At 39.1% G+C, this 17,461-nt stretch overlaps 2 protein-coding genes across 2 annotated transcripts; one reads left to right on the forward strand and one right to left on the reverse strand.

The window, feature by feature from the left end:
• The first annotated feature begins 2,331 nt into the window (after positions 1–2,331).
• On the forward strand, positions 2,332–3,743 carry LOC130590029 (pumilio homolog 6, chloroplastic-like). Its single transcript, XM_057391902.1, has 3 exons — positions 2,332–2,427; positions 3,057–3,198; positions 3,287–3,743. Exons 1-3 carry the CDS (start codon positions 2,333–2,335, stop codon positions 3,404–3,406), a joined length of 357 nt encoding a protein of 118 aa, XP_057247885.1. The 5' UTR covers position 2,332; the 3' UTR covers positions 3,407–3,743.
• An 8,765-nt stretch (positions 3,744–12,508) lies between these two features.
• On the reverse strand, positions 12,509–14,371 carry LOC104883305 (uncharacterized). Its single transcript, XM_010667793.1, has 3 exons — positions 14,100–14,371; positions 13,031–13,301; positions 12,509–12,652 (listed from the first exon to the last, which is right to left on the reverse strand). The coding sequence occupies exons 1-3, from the start codon at positions 14,369–14,371 to the stop codon at positions 12,509–12,511; spliced, it is 687 nt and encodes a 228-aa protein (XP_010666095.1).
• Positions 14,372–17,461: the final 3,090 nt, after the last annotated feature.

A 17,461-nucleotide genomic window follows, 5' to 3' on the forward strand; every position in this document is an offset into this window, starting at 1 on the left:
TGCAGGCAAATTGTTCCCGTCCAAATTATTAACGTCCCAACGATTTTCACAAGGCATCAGGCAGATTTGCATTTTGCCACCATGTAAAAGTGTTCTAGTCCACTATTGCCTTACCCGACGTTATCACAGGGGCATAGTCATTTTAAGGCTACAATTGCTGACGACATCTCGTCTATCTCTTTGACAAACACATGTAAGTTTTTATGTATCTCCTATATTTATTATAAAGTCGTTTAGTCCAAACGATACGTCTGAACGACCAATGATGGCTTTTACTAAGTCCAAATATTACGTCTGAACGACTAACGATGGCTTACTGAGCGCCCAACCATCATCTAAGAACGTCATAATAACGGCCGGAACACATACATGCGATATAAAACAAAGACATAAGATCAATTTTGCCAAAATGAAAAAGTATCAACGTCATGGTCACCCCCGTAGGTGACCCAAAAAGTTTAAAACGATAAATGGTTATGGCCACCCCCGTGGGTGACCCAAAAGTATAGTACAAACGGTCACTCTTTCAAGTGACCTTTAACAAAAGTTTGATTAATGTTTGGATAAGAGGGGGATGATATAAAGGGCCTAAAATTTAAACGGCAGGGACCTCTTCGGCTTCCTTCTCTAACGCAACAGCTGGTAAGACAGTGGCTAGAGCTTCCTTCTCAGTTTCAGGGTCAGGTGGCACGTCTGACGCTATGAACCCAGCACAAGACGAGGCGTTTTCATCAACCTTTGATGAAGAGTTCGCCATCGCAGCCAAGTCCTCTTCGTCCATCAAATCCTTCATGGACCCCATGTACTTGAGGAATAGGTCGATGTCCTTCTGTGGCATCCACGACGCCGTCCTCTTCATCAGAAACGGGTGCATCAGCTTAGCCCTGACCCTAGTTGTCACTTCAGCCTCGAGCATGTCCACACTACTACAAAAGGAGTGTTATCACGACGCTTATTGCTCGACGCCACAGTATAGGCGTTGGGTGGGTTCCAAAACTTCCGCCCCATCTCAACGCTTAAAAGCATCGAGAAGTTTGACAACGCATTTTCGCGCCCAAAAATCATTTGTGCAACACACGTGCCTATATGGGCTTCAAAAACCGCTGCTAATAAATCCCCACTCCCCAGTACTCGATCCACTCCTAACATCAAACCCTATCACGCTGGCCGGATTCTTCTCAATTCCTCACCGCCGGCGTGTGAATTCTCAGGTAATCTCGTCGTCTCTCTGTAATCCTTGTCCTTTGTTGGTTCTGCATCTTCGACTTATTCCATTGAATTCTTTATATCTTACCTCTCATCAATCTCAACTGCGCGAAAACAATCAATTTGCAACTGAAATCTATGAGATTTCAATAATCGTGTTCAGTAGGCCAAGGATTGTTGCGAATAATCATCTTCAGTTGGCTGAGGATTGTTGTGAATCAACCGAAATCAGGTTTGTTGCGAATTCACTCTGAATTTGTTGCGAACAATTCTTTTTTTTTTCTTGAATATGTAAGATTCCAATCTGAATTCACTCAATTATCTCTGAATTATTTATCCTCAACCTTCCATCAATTATTGTTGACGGAATTGAACACTTGATTAAGGAAATTCAGGAATATGTCATTTCTCATTTTACGCTTGAAATTTTAGGAACGTCCCAATGGTAAGATCTTGTGTTTAGGAGATTATAAAAAAGAAAGAGATTGAACTATTTGTCCACTCTTTTTTAAGTGGGTAAGATTACCAACATTTGATAGTAGAAAGTAGTGTTTTTTTTTAAATCCTTGTGCTATCTTGTTTTCTCTATCTGAGATTTGATTGTTTGCCCAATCCATGAGATTGGACAGACGTTTTCTTTTTGTGGTTTCCTTGCATCACATTTTTTGCTGTTCTGGTTGTTTGAATTGCCTTGTGTATTTGTGCGTCTAGCATTCATACAGATTTCTTTCATCTGTATTTTTATATGCTTTACATTTTTAAAGAAATGACGTTTAGAGCCCTTCATATATCCTCTTCCCTTTTGTACTCCCTTGATCTCTATGTATGGACATATGGTTTATGTATCTGTGGCAGCTTAATGCTTAGTTTTGGTTAATCTTTGCTGTTGCAGGTAATTTTTCTTAGAAATAGGAAAGGATTTGTTCGCCTGGGCTTTGGAGAAGGGTTGTCCTTTGGTTCCTGTGTTCAGCTTTGGTCAGGTACTCTTCTATTGTTTATGCTAGCAGGCTCACTAACTGTGTGCTCTGTTGAAAATTTTAGTCGAAGCTTTTTGAGAAAGATGATTCTTTAACTTGCGTTTGTGGTCTATAATAATGCATTCTCTACATTCTTTCTTTTGCAGTCAATGGTCTATAAGTGGTGGAAGCCCAGTGGAAAGTTGTTCTTGCAAATCGCCAGAGCTTTGAGGTTCACCCCTGTATTTTTTTGGGGAGTTTTTGGGTATGTTTTAAACATCGTTAGCTAAACAAAGTTGACATGGAGAATCTTCGTTATGATGTATGCGTTTCCTTTTTAGATTTTTCTTATTCGAAGAGGAATTTGAATTCGTGTTGAATACTTTTGTGGCTTTGGAAATCGTGATGCTCTTTATCAGAAGGAATATGGAAATTTAGCTTACTTAAGGAGACTCTCTGGTCAATGGCCGTGATCTAGCCACCTAGGATCTAAAAGGAAGCACTAGTGGCTCAGGATTACCCTTCTATGGGGACCTTCCTTTTTGGATTCACAGTTTTTTGTATGTGACTAGGTGTCTCAGGTTACTTATCTGAACTTTAAACTTATGTCCTAAACTATGAACCTGGTGTCGATACGCTCCAGCGTTCTTAGAGAATGAAAGAGGTTTTTATACTGGTTGGCAAGGTCAAAGAGGTTTTGATAACTTAAATTATCAAAAGCCTTACTCCTTCCTTGAAGAGCTAAAATCTGGTAAAGGTAGAAGGTTTGAGTTATCTGATATTGGAGGTCATGTGGTTGAATTTAGGCAAGTTCATTGCAGTATGCAATCTTTCGATTCAATATTATTTTAACACCTTTTTTAGGATAAAAGTGATTTTGTACCCCTCTTTCAGTGTTGATCAACACGGGAGTCGATTTATTCAACAAAAACTAGAAAACTGTAGCATTGAGGACAAGGCATCTGTGTTTCAAGAAGTTCTCCCTCATGCTTCCAAATTGATGACGGATGTTTTTGGAAATTATGTTATTCAAAAGGTAGGAGTTGCTACCTTTTTTCATTGCACTAAGATAATTTGCTTGTTTGTATGCGTCAATATAATACTTTACCTTCAATATATTGCAGTTCTTTGAGTATGGAACCCCTGATCAGAGGAGGGACCTAGCTAAGGCACTTGCAGGTGAGATCTTGCCACTGAGCCTGCAGATGTATGGTTGTCGTGTCATCCAAAAGGTATATGCCTAAAATGATCTTCATGCAGTATTTACATTTATGAGGCCGATTCTTTTTGTGCATTTGTCTGTATCTACCACTGTTTCATTTGGTGTTTTTCTTTTCTCGCTGTATATGCATTTCATATTAAGTTTCTGTTATGTACTACAATTTCAATTGTTTCCGACTTTCTATCGTGATTGGCTATCACTTCTCATATGTTTGTCCTTTGATCTGTTAGATTGGGTACTCTTCCGAAAATCTCCTAGTTTCAAAAATGACTGACCTGTGAATGTTAAACGGAATGATGTTAACAACAGAGATCTCTGAATTCTAATCCGTACTTGTGTCATACAAAACCAAGTGAGCAGTAATGTTCCTCTGAGTATTATCCATCGGTGAGGTTTGCATATAAGTAGGAGTATCATGCATGTTCTGCTTCTATCAGTGAGCTTGTGAACTTCCCTTTTGTGGTTTTGCAGATATGGAAACATTAAGTTTAGAATATGAGCTGCATTATATAGTTTTCGATTTGACGAACTCTAAACTTTTATATTATCATTACTGATTATATTTTTTTTGTCTTTTTTATCTCCTTTTGAAGGTACTCGAAAATAATGAAGATGCATCATGTGCTAATTATAATTTTGGTCTTATTTTTCATCTTTTGAAGGTACTCGAAAATAATAAAGGTCCAACAGATCAAGAATAGGAGGACACTACCTGAGGCTTCAAATTGGCTACCGTCATTTGTTTTGCTAGATTTTAGTATTAGTTAGCTTTGTAAGGCTACAACTACATTTTAGTGTGTTGTAATTTTGTGGTATTTTTAAAAACATATTAGTTATGAAGTATTAGGATTTGTAAGTGTGTTAGCGATTTTAATTACGAACTATTTTATGATAATATAACATTGTTCAAGTATTTTTATGAAATCTCATCAAGTTCCATTGTTGACTTTATATTCTAAATTACTATATATATTATATTATTTACTTTACTCTTGCATTGTTGTTTATACTGAAAAAGGGGATTGAGAAGGGTGTTTCTAGTTTGTTATTTAACGACGCCAAAAAGCGTCCAGATTTAGAGGCAACAGGGTGCTGCAAGTCATCGCGAACGGAGACGCTTTTACGCGCCGAGACAATTGGGAACTATGTTAAGCGTCGAGAATGGCGACGCTTTTACGTGTCGCGAATTACCGACTCAATTGACACGACGCTTTTAGACAGCGTCACAAGCAAATTTAGCGACGATTTTTGGCGTCGCTAAATGGGTTAAAAAGCGTCGCCATAACACTCCTTTTGCAGTAGTGCCAGCTCGTTCTTCTGTGCGTCAATGGTCGCATGGAGTGCCTTGATCTCCTCACGCGAAGAATCTTCCAGCTTAGCCGCCTTCTGCCTGATCTCTTCCAGCTCCTCTCCATTCTTCTTCAGAGTGTCCCCCATCTCCTTCATAGTCTTCTTGCAAGACTCCACTTCAGCGTCTTTGGACTTTGCGTCCATTTCAGCCTTCTCCATTCTCTCCTTCATGGTCAGATGACCCTTTAGCAGAGATGAAATTTCCCTCTTAGCCAGCAGGAGATGTTGAGAAGACTGCAAAGAAAAGATACGATGCGTGTCATTCGGAGAGTCGTAAGTCACTATTATAAATCGCATATTAGTGTCGCAAAGGAAAAACAAGCGTATATACCTGAAATAGAAGTTCTAGCCCGTCTGACATCATGCGAGGAAGAGTATGGTCCTTGATCCTCTCCATGGCGCTGGGAAAAAGGAACCTGTGAGCCTCGGGCCATATGGACCTCTCCAACGACATGAAGTCGTTAGGGACGGTCATAGAGTAGGAAGGCCCGCTCTTGTCTGGAGGGGCCAGGAAATCAGTTTTGCGCGTCTTAGACGCGACGTCATGTTCATCGTCCAAATGGACGACGACTGCTGTGTCCTTCTTTGTTGACGCTGACGACAGGGATGCCACGTCAGCAGAGGACTCCCTCTTACGTTTGCACAGCATCTCAGCTAGCGCCTGACCATCCAAGCTCCCCCTAGGACGTGACTGTGATGAACCTGTTCAAGAGTACTAGAGTTAGTAACACGAGGTTCTTCCTCGGAAAGTCCTACTTAAAAATAAAAGACAGATAGACTAACCAGATGCCATAGATGAACAACTGTCTTGAGAAGCAAATAAAATCCTTCTGAACTGCCTATCTTCCTCCGGCACCTTCAAAAACTTGTCACAAAGACTCTGAGACTTGTCGCGATGCGAAAGTAGTTTAGGGTTAAGACCCGCAGTAAAAACGATGTAAGAGTAGTGTTAACGACGCAGTACGAACTTAAAAAGACTGAAATTAAACACACCTTCGGTATTCCAGCCGCCAACCAAAGACGTCCCGGCTTCCCCTAGCGACGACCTCTTCACAAAAACAAATCTGTTCTTCCAACCCTTGTCATTTGATTGAATTCCCCCGACCAGAGGTTCTAACCTCGCTTTTGCATGTAGGGCTATCCTATTTTTTGCTTTAACCCTAATTTCGTAGTGCAACAGTAGGTCGTGAAGGGTGAAGGCCTCTTCCCATGACGTTGTCACCCTGTCGATGACACTATAAGAATCCTCCAAACTTGGGGCATAATTTTCCCAGGACTGATTTGGTAAATTTGCATCAGATCCCTTGCCAGAGGGGTGAAGGGAAGTCTAAGACCTATCTTGAAAGGGTATTCATAGAGCACTACCCATTTGTGAGGACATAATTCTGGTGGTTCGTCAGACTCAGCATTCCTAATGACAGTGCTTTCGGGCAAATTCCCTAAGTCTAAGAACCTTAAAAGGTCTTCCTCAGACATCGTTGACAGTTCATCCTCATTTTCTACCCTCGGATCTATAGCTTTCTCTTTCCCTTTTGATTTTTCTTGGTTCTTTACAAAGGTCCTAATGCTACGTCTACTAGGTGCCATGAAAACAGTAGAAGTAGTAGAACGAATTAAAGGGAAAAACGAAAAAGTATGAAATTACCTGGTGACAAACGATCGATTTTTCCGGCGGAGAGAATAATGGAAGTTAAGGAAGTTGCCTTACTTAAAGAGAGAAAGATTTGATGAAATTGGAAGTGAGGATTGAGTTATTTAAAACCGCCTTAGTTATTTATGCCAACTAGAAGTAATCATGATAATTGGGCCAACGATTATAATTAAAACGACAATTTAAAAAACAAAAACTACCTTTTGCAGTTGGAGACTCTTGAACTACCAAAAATAAACCGCTCAAACGGATCTCCTTTCCTTCCTTGTGTCCCCTTGGAAATTTTTTCTATAAACTGACAAAAGCAAGACTTATCTTATGATTTTTTGATTTCCTAATGATTTTGACAGAGTTTCTTTTAATTTAAGAAATTTTTTACAATTGTCTCATGGGTTTTGTGTCACCCCGATTTCAACAATTGGGGGCAAACTGTTATGGCTGAATTTTTTGACAGGATGACATTCACGCAACGACGCGATGACTTGATGACATGATGCCATGTGGCATAGTGACGAAGTAATTAAGACCCGAAGACGCAGTAGAGGACGTGAGATTAGAGCTGAGGCATTAAAGAGTAACGGTTCGACTAAATAAGGAAGGAGTATAACAAGCCATAAATTCAGCCGTTGAGGAGCGTGAGTCAAGACGTTGGAGCATAAGTGAAGGAGATCACCGTGATTTAAGCATAAGAATAAATGTAATAATTAGTAGATTTATTTCGGTATTCGTTGAAAAAGCCAGGGAAAAAGAAGAAGGCATATAAAAGAGAGGGGGAGGTCTTAGACGAATTTTTTACGCAACATTATTGGAAAAACGCTAGAGAGAACTTAGCATTCCTGTAACGACTATCAAGTCACAAAGAAAGACAGTAAACTATTTTAGTTTGGTGGATCTTCAACCACCCGCGGTTTTTTACCCATCTTCATTGGAGTTTTCCGCGTCACCATTTTTGTGTGTTCATATCCTTTGATACCCTTTACAATCTTTTGTTGCATTGTCTTTAACATAATCTGGTTAACACGTCCCACAACTTTAATTTCGTCGTAAGCGATAAATTTTAGCATAAACAGGCATGAACATGGATTTTGGGTTGGTTGATTTATTGGATGTGTATGAGGTGAAAAAGGTTGAAAATATGAGGTACACCTTATTTCTAAGGTCTAGGCGTCTATCGCTTGTGGATAATACAGGGGCAAAGGACATAGGGTGGAAGAAGAAGTATGTGTTTATGGACAAACCGTACTTAGGGAAGGAGTATGTGTGCGACGGCTGGAAGGCCGAAGGTATAATTCTTACCTTTTTGTGAATTTATGTTGGCTTGTGAATTTGATATGGTCTAATTTCGTGGTGCTTTGCAGAGGTTTTGCCATTGTCGTTAGAGGACAACGACTACTCCCGTACTAAGGTCAATCATCTTCTGAATACTTACTCAATTGAGGAGCAGGTGTTCAAAGCCAACTTCAATTTGGTACCTGCTGACACTGACGACCACCCACAAGACCCCGACAAACCCACTGACAATACTTTTCCTTTAATGGCTTCAGGTACTTTGCTTGTTTAAATTGAACGCCATTGACTTCTCCATAATTTTGACCCATACTCATACTTGCATGTCGTCATCAGACAACACCAAGTCAAATAAGAGCAAGTCCCCTGTGGTCGCTCTAATAAAGGCTGAGATGTTAGAAAGGACGCCGAATAAACAATGATAATCTTGCCCTTGTCTCTCTACTACTAATTTTTTTTCCATTTTCTTCCATAGGCCATCCAAAACTCTCTAGCCATTCGCAGCTCTGCCATAATGCTAGAGAAGGAATGCAAGACCCTCTGAGAGAAGTTAGAGAGATCCATCACTGCTCAATCAAAGGCGAGAAGGCGTTAAAGACTAAGACTGGTGAGGTGACGTCACTTCAAGAAGAGTTGGGCATCAAGGTTACGGAGGTAGCATCACTGAAAGACACGTTGGACACCCGCACTGCTGAGCTGGAGGCCAGAGTGACGTCGTTACAAGAGGAACTCATCGGCGCTACAAGCCTCTACACTTGGAGGACCAAGGTGAGGCTGGCAAAGCAGTACATGGAGGGTAAGACGACGTCGTGGACTCTAGAAAATGACGTTAATAAGTTCCTCGCTACTTACGGGACTGCCGCCAATCTCCTTCATGATGGCGTTGCTGCCACTGCTGAGACAACGGCGATTATTGAATCTGCCCCTGTTGTTGAGGACAATGATGCCACGGATACAAATTATAAATTGGTTTTCAGTGTTAGTTTTTGTGTTGCATCACCAGTTTGAACAGTTTACTTTTGTTTGTTTGTGTTGGTAATAGGGCACCTGTTTGGAACAATTTAATTTCTAAGTTGTGTGTTGCTTGACTATTGTTGTAACGGCAAATATCAATATTATGTTTCTTTGTTGTGTGTTAACTTGCCTTTCTTATGTGTGTGTTTTGTCAATGTAGTTGTTTGTGTGTATGTATGTGAGTACGTAACTTTAATGTTGGGAGCCATTTGCAGCATTAATTGTCATCAAAGGCGAAATTGCCACATCCAATTAAGTATGCCTAGCTTATTGTACGTTGTAGTGATGACTCCTTAAGATGTGTGTTCCTTGTTTTATGGTAGTCCTCTTGTGTTCATATGAACGTCGTTAAATTTCGGCACACCAGTGTAGGCTACCGTCATTATCCGGCGTGTCGACGTCAGGTTATTGTAAACTGTGTGATTGAAAATGTCCATCGTTGGCTGTCAAGGATTCCTTGTTCTGCATACTTGTCTTCATGCCACTAAGGTGAGATGGACGTTGGCTTCACTAACGGTCCTCTGACGCTCAAGTCAGTATGTTACTTAAGAAAGTGGTGCTTAAAAAAGAAGGAATTGAAACATGTTGAGAACAAAATGACAAGAAAAGAAAAAATGTTTTTTAAGTTATCGGTTACTTACATGTGGTGGCGTCCCTTTTGTTCTCAACATAGGACTAAAAATGATAAAGTTTCAGATGGACGGCGTTCCAACTTTGTGGAACGTATTTACCTTCCTTTGTCCACAGCCTATAGTCGTTGTTGCCTACTACTTTATGAATGCGGTATGGTCCTTCACAAGCTGGTGCTAACTTACATGTGTTAAGTTCTTTCGTATTTCAGAATGCCTCTCTAAGGACCCATTCACCTACCTTGAATGTTTTTGCTTTCACGTTCTTGTTGAAATGTAATCCCCCCGTAATTTTATGGATTTTATAATATATTTATAGTATTTATATATTTATATTTAAACATAATTTAGTTTGAAATGATTTATTTATTTAAAGAAGGTTGACTATTTTGAAAGTCAAAGAAATTATTTTAAGGATTTAAGGAAGTTAAAATATTTTTGTTAAGGCATGCTTTGAAAAATGTTTGAAATACTAATTGGATTTGGAAAAGAAGTTTAAATGGGCTTGAGAAACCCAAATTCTAGTAGATTAGGAAAAGGATCTCTATTGATGTTAGGAGTTTTAAATCATCAATCCTTTTCATCATTAAACTTACTTAAACTCAATTGTCTTTTCCTAAGCTCAAAAGGAAAGCCTACTTATAAATACCTTAAACCCAATTATTTTTCCACACAAATTTTCTCTCTCCTCACAATTACCCAAGCCGGCTCCCATAACTTTCTTTCCTCCTTCACGTTTTTCTTTTGCTCATTCTAGCTTCCAATTTTCTTTCTTCTTCAAGAAACACTTTCTTCTCCAACAAGAAACATCACAAACACCAAAAATCCTCCACCACCGCCGCCTATTGTTGTGCCACTGCTGCTGCGTGTGATTGGAGCCCTTCGTTCCTTTGTTTTGTTGGTTTGATTCTTTTCTCGCTCCTCAAGTTTTGATTAAAGATTATGTTTTTATGTTTTTTTAGTACTAATTATGATTAATGACTTTAATTTACTGTTTTAGTGATGAATCTATGATTATCAAAATTATGTATTGAAAGAATAAAATTTCAAATTTGATTATCATATTTAGATTGAGTTTTTAATTATCAAACCATGAATTTTTAGGGTGTTAAGGATTGGAAAATCATAGTAGCATATTATAAACTATGAAATTCATTTAACTTATGAATTTAAGCATGTTTAAGTATATTTAAAGAGAGTTTTAATAATTTATAAGTTGCTGGAATTTTAAAAAGGTTGTGATTAATGGAGTTTTATGGATTTTAATGACTAGTATAGTAGTACTATGCTAGGTAAAATAAGTAATGGAAGTTTTAATGGTAAAAAACAACTTTTAAATATTTTTAAAGAGGATTTAAAGTATTTTAAAGTTGCTGGAATTTTATTTGGAGTATTGACTTTGAATTATATTGGTTGTTTTAGGCGGAGATTATTCAGTTGGTGAGTTTTAAGGTGATTAAAAGGGCCTACCAATTTGTTTACAAAGCCTACCAATCTGTTTACACAAGGTACATACATACATATGTGCTATGTGATGTAGTAGCATGATTTTAGGAAAGAAAAGTTGTAGTACATGTATAGGAACTTTGTAAGTTCATATGTGATTTCTATTATGGTTGGATTTTACAGCAAACATGTTGAATATGAGATTTGATTATGAGTTGAATATCATGTTTGTATGGAATATCGATGCAAGCATGTTGGTTGGGAACTTTAGTTATTAATTCACATGAGGGAATTAATATATTTATTGAGTTGAATCGTGTGTTACCCTTATATTATTATTTTCACTACTTCATGAGGACTGTGGGCCTTATTTGGTAAGTTGTTTATGCCTTTGAAAGGTAAGTTGGTTGTTGGCTAGGTTCAACAAATAAGAGAGATTGGAATAAAAAGGAATTAATCTTGGATTATAAGTTGTGTGATCACTTATTTAATTCTACGATAAAAAGGAAGTTCAATTATGAATGTTTGATTATATATGTTTGTGTTACTTGTGTGTCATAGCAAGTAAAATATTATAAATCACGTAAAGTGTAACTTGGATAGTAATAAACATTAGACTGGTGCATGTCTGAAGTTGGACAATCAGGAGTTGGGTTCATGGTGAGCTTGCCATGGCTTTTTCTAGGAAACGGATTGATCACCGTTCCTATTTTTCAAAGGTTCCTCGATATTGCAGGTCATTCTGGAATACAGAGTCGCACCCGTATTTCCTCTTCCTAGGTGAATGCATGTTTTGGTAGGACAACTCGGTCCAATAAATATTCCATTAAAGTAATAAAAAGATGGTTAAGATTTAGTTCAGTAAAAGTTATCTGCAGAATGTTAGATTGTTATATTATTATTTATCCCTGCTTATTATTTATTAGTATCATGTTAGAAATGTTTATGTATTACTATTTAGTACTCAGCTTTGCTGATTACGTGCTTTGTTTGTGTATGTTGATCATGGCTTTGCCTTATTGATCATGTAATGACCCATTTTGGTGAGCAGATTCTCTAGATCATTGACATCTACAGGTTTGCAGATGTTACATCATGGGGATCTGAAATTGGAGAGCTTATGTAACAGATTGTTTTATCTATCGCTTTAGTAGGAACATATTATATTAAGTTTGGTCTGAAGTTAACATTTATAGTGTGTTGATCTTAAGTACTTTGTTTATTAATTATATTTAAAGTATGAAGTTTAGTTATACATATTTTCCGCTGTAAAATTTTGAATAAGCCGATACGTTATCACACGGGAGATAATGCTTTGATAATTCTCTAGATTTTATATTGAAAAGGTATTTTTGGAAAGAGAGAATTATCGGCGTGTTACATGAAACTTTGAGCCACCATTTGTTGTTGTGACGCCTTTTGTACGAGTGTCGCCTCTCTTAACTCTTCACTGGTGACGAGGTCATGACTTATATCCTCTTCTTTCCTTTCTGGCGTCGGCAACCCATATCTCGCCGTCGAGATCCGTACTTCTGGAAATAGAACTGCTTCGCAGCCATACACTAATGAGAATGGTGTCTGCCCCATCCCCGTCTTGGGAGTCGTTTGATTTACCCAGAGAATTAACGACAGCTTTTCTTCCCATTTGTTTTGGCTACTTTGAGTCGCCTCTTAATTACTTTTATGATGGATATGTTGCTGGACTGAACTTGTCCATTCATCTGTGGATACCTTGGTGTCGCCGTGTTTAATTGTATATTCCATTTTGCTTTGAAACTCCGTGTGGGCTCACGGATGAACTTAGACCCGTTGTCGCAGACTTCTCTAACGGGACACCAAACCTTCGCATTATATTTCTCCATCTAAAAGAGATGGCTTCTTTGTCACGTACCTGGGAGAACGAATCAGCTTTAATACATTTAGAGAAATAGATTGTTAATGCCAACATGAATAATTTTGTCCCTAGTGCTGCGGGCAATTTGCCGATGATGTCCATCCCCCACCTCATGAAGGGCCATGGGCTATGGTTGGATGTAATTTCTCTGCTGGTTTGTGAGACATGGAAGCATGTCGCTGACAAGCGTCACACTTGACGTAATCATTGGCATTCTGTCGCAACGTTGGCCAATAGAATCCATTGCTAAGTGTATTATATGTATGTTCTTGAATCCCAACTTTCTCATAGCTGAGCCAATGTTGGCCAATGCGTCTGCTTGTGTCGTTTGATTCCTCGGGATCTGATGAATGTTAAAACATGTGAAAAATTTGCCTCTGATTGGACTGCTTCAAGATACACCATCATTTTGGAGTCTTTGGCGGTGAGTTCTTCAATTTGGCTAACTATTAACAATGACTCGTTGTATGCTTCAACGTCAGTGGCTTTCAAATCTTGAGCCAGTGTCAATCTAGCTAATAATGCTTCATATTCCGCTTCGTTGTTTGTAGCCTTGGAATCACACCTAATAGCTCGGGCTACAGTGTCCCTTTTGGCAACTTTGGTACTATACCTAGTCCGGCTCCTCAAAAATTCGAGGATACATCTACATATAACACCCATTTAGTATTAACTGTGTGAACATCTAACATACTGATCGCACTTTGAGCCAACACTTCTAGTCGTGGGCTGAAGTCAGCCACAAAATCTGCTAAGTCCTGGGATTTTATCACCGTTTGTGGCTAGTACGTGATGTTATAACTACTAAGAATAATGTACCACTTTCTCATCCTTCCTCTCACTTCTGGACGTCTCAAGATTGACTTAATAGGATACTTAGTTTTGATATGTATTACATGTGCTTTAAAATAATGTTTCAGTTTTTTGGAAGTGGTAATCAATGTCAAGACATGTTTTTCCAAAGATGAATACCTAGTTTCGGCGTCGACGAGGGATTTACTTATATAATAGATAGGTAGTTGCCTCTCTGGCGTTCCCTAGCCAGGACGACACTAACTAATGATTCACTGACGGCGACGTATAGTTGTAGAGGCTCGTCTACTGTCGGCTTAGACAATAACGATGGTGTCATCAAATATTACTTGAGCTCTTGTAACGCCTGTTCAGGTTGATCAGTCCACTCGAAGCCTTTCTTCTTTTTCAGGACGTCGTAGAATAACCGACATCTTTTAGAGCATTTGGAGGTGAATCGATTCAAGGTGGCGACGCGTCCGACGAGTTTCTGCACACTTCCTTAATGTTTCTTGGGGATTGGATGTTGATGATGGCCCTTAATTATTTGATCATGACTAGCTTTTATTCCGCGTTATGTGACGATATACCGTAGAAACTTTCCTACAAATTTCCTAAAGAACACTTAGTAGGATTGAGTTCCATTCCATACCTTCGTATAACGTTGAACGCTTGTTGCAGGTGTGAGACGTGGTCACAAGCAGCCTTGGACGTCACCAACATATCATCAATGTACACATCCATGGTGTCCCCTAGTTGATCTTTGAACATGGCGTTGACAAGACGCTGGTAAGTGGCGTCGGCGTTTTTCAATCCGAATGGCATAACGTTGTAGCAGTAGATACCACGGTTAGTGACGAACGACGTCTTCTCTTGATCTTCATGGTGCATGAGTATTTGGTTGCATTCGGAGAAGGCATCCATGAATGTCAGAAACTCATGTCCGTCGACGGCGTCGACGACAGCGTTAATGTGAGGCAATGGGAAAGGATCTTTCCAGCAAGCTTTGTTAAGATCGGTGAAATCGATGCAAACTCGTCACTTTTCGTTATTTTTCCCTACAACAACGATGTTAGCTAGCCAATCAAGATATTTAACTTCTCTTACCTTGCAAGTGTCAATCAGCTTTTAGACCTCGTCGTTGATTATTTGGTTTCTCTCGGGTGCAAAATTGTGTCTCTTTTCTTTCACGAGTTTATGGTGAGTTTCGACGTTGAGCTTGTGTGTTATCACGTCGGGATCAATACCTATTACATCCTCATGTGACCATGCAAAGCAATCAGTTTTAGACGTAAGAAATTTTATTATTTGTTCTCGGACGTCAGGGGATAGTGACGCTCCTAATTTAATAGTTCGATCCGGTTTGTCGGCGTCAAGTATGACTTCGTCCACTTATTGTTCTTCAAAGTCTTGCTCCCCTAACATCTGCATCTTTAATTTCTATGCTTCCATCTTGCGAGGTTTGAGGGGTTTTTTCTAGCACTCGTTTGCGATCCGTCCGTCGCCTTTGATCTCCTGCGCTCCCTACTTTCAAAGAACTTCAAGATTGATGGTACGAAGACGAGATGACTTTCATGCTATGGATCCACGGTCTCCCCAAGATGATGTTGTAATCACTAGGGGAAAAAAAAGGAAGGGCTGCGCCTTTCTACAAAAGCGCATCCCTACATAACAGAAGGGCTGCGCCTTTTTAACAAGCGCAGCCCTTCTTACATTCAGAAGGGCTGCACTTTTAGAAAAAGCGCAGCCCTACTAAGTGAAGGGTTGCGCTTGTTATAAAGGCGCAACCCTTCCAACTAAGTAGGGCTGCGTTTTTTGGGACAAGCGCAGCCCTTCATGGGCCTTTTTTTTTAATTTTATTTTGAAAAGAAGTGCATTGGGCTTAAAATTAAGAGCGCGCGCTAGGGTTTTATTCTCCCCGTCTCTCCGTAGTCCTGCCTCTCTCACATTCTCTCTCACATTCTCTCTCCTCCCTTCACTCAATTTCTCCCTTTTCCTCTCCTTTTTTACTTCCCAGATTCTCCCATGGCCTGTGTTAGTTGTTTTCATACACTTTTCCCAAAATCAAACCTCAAAAAGTTAAGAAAACGCCTGCGAAAAGATTAAACTCCATAATTCGCAAATGAATCGACAAAATTACCGTTGAAGATCGATGGATCTGGAAACGAAAATGGGGAATTTAGGGTTTGAATGATGGATCCTCTCCACTCATATCTCTCTCCTACTCATGATTTCTTCTTCATCAACCGTGCTATGTTCATATCGAAGACTCGACTGTTCTTCGAATTTCTGAGATCTGTTTTTTTTTTTTCGTTTTTGTTTGAGTGAAGAGAGAGACTGGAAAAGGTAAAAGCAAAAAAAAAGGAATTTTTTTTTTTGTTGAATCTCGGGGTTTTTGTTCGAATTTTTCGTTTTTGTTCGAATTTTTTCGTTTTCGTTTTCGTTTTTGTTCGAATCAGAGGTGATAGAATTTTTCGTTTTCGTTTTTGTTTGAATTTCTTCATCGTTTTTGTTCTGAGATAAGAGACTCGACTGTTCTTCGAATTTTATCTTTTTTGTTCTTCTTCATCAACCCCTCAAAAATCCATCTCCCCAGGTATGTGTGACCAAACAAAAAAAATTCTATCACCTCTGCTTACTGTCTCTTTTGATTCCTCTCGATAAAAAATTCTATCGTTTTTGTGCTTATATTTTCCCGTGATTTCCCATCCAAATTTGCAGGCTCAGCATAGCTGCTGTTTTTGTGTGTGACTCATATGTAGTTTGAAGCACAACAATCAACTATATTCAGATTGGTCAAATTACAGCAACATCAAGTACCTCATTCAGCAACGATGTATAATTTTTATTACTTAATTGTCTCTGGAGAACTTGCAATCTAGACATGTTGTGCAAAGTTTGCAGATTTATTGTTGTTTGGTTTTGTTTATATATATCTTAATTTTTCTTTTTGTAATTTATTTGTTTAATTATAATATTTACTGAATATAATATATTCATTTGTTATTGAAGTATTTGTTTTTGTGATTTTGGGTCAATTTGACATAAAAATTGCAAAAAAAAAAAAAGTTTTTTTTTTTTGGGTCAAAAGGGCTGCGCTTTTTAGGTAAAAGCGCAACCCTTTTAAGTTTAAAGGGCTGCACTTTTTAGGTAAAAGCGCAGCCATTCATTATGAAGGGCTGCGCTTTACAAGCGCAGCCCTACTTAAAAAGTGAAGGGCTGCTATTGAAAGGGCTGCTGTCAAAAAGCGCACTAAGGGCCTTTTTCAGCGCAGCCCTTCCTTATTTTTCCACTAGTGAATATGATGGAAAATCCACGACGTAGAACTTGGTAGGCATGTTTACTCCTTTGGCATAGGTGGGTAGTGGGCTGCGTCACTTCTCCCATGGTAAATCTGGCTACACCATTGAATCCGATGACGACCGTCGATTTTCGAACAATATCGTGTTCGTCAATGCTCATGTCTTCCAAAGCGTGTTTCATGAGAACATTGGTTGAGCTGCCATTATCAACTAGCACACGTTTTAGTAAACAATTACTAACAATCAGAGATATTACCAGACCGTCATGGTGGATGTCTCTGTCAACATCGAGTTCGTCATCTTCAAACGTTATTGGCAGTGACAATGCTCTTTGTGTAGAGCATCCTTATTTGGTGTGTCTCTTGCATGACACTTAACTGCATAATAGGTTAGTCCACAAATATCTGATCCGCCACTAATGATATTAATTACCTTTACATGTGTTGGCGATGCAGGAGGTTGTCGTTGTTCATCAGTTTTAGAAACGGTTTCTTTTCCTCTTCCCATCAGCAAGTCCATTAAGTGACATCGTTTTTGAGGAGGTGTGCCACTTCGCGTCTTAGTGTGAGGCATTCATCGGAGTCGTATCTGTGGTCTCCATGGAACTCACACCACTTGGATTTGTCTCGACGGGGTGCTACTTTCTCGTTCCCGAAAGGCCATTTGATAGTGTTACCTAAATAATGCAAAGTGTTAACAATACCTGACGCGT

Source organism: Beta vulgaris, chromosome 9, assembly GCF_026745355.1.
Source record: "Beta vulgaris subsp. vulgaris cultivar EL10 chromosome 9, EL10.2, whole genome shotgun sequence".
In the NCBI taxonomy this organism is placed as follows: domain Eukaryota; kingdom Viridiplantae; phylum Streptophyta; class Magnoliopsida; order Caryophyllales; family Amaranthaceae; genus Beta; species Beta vulgaris.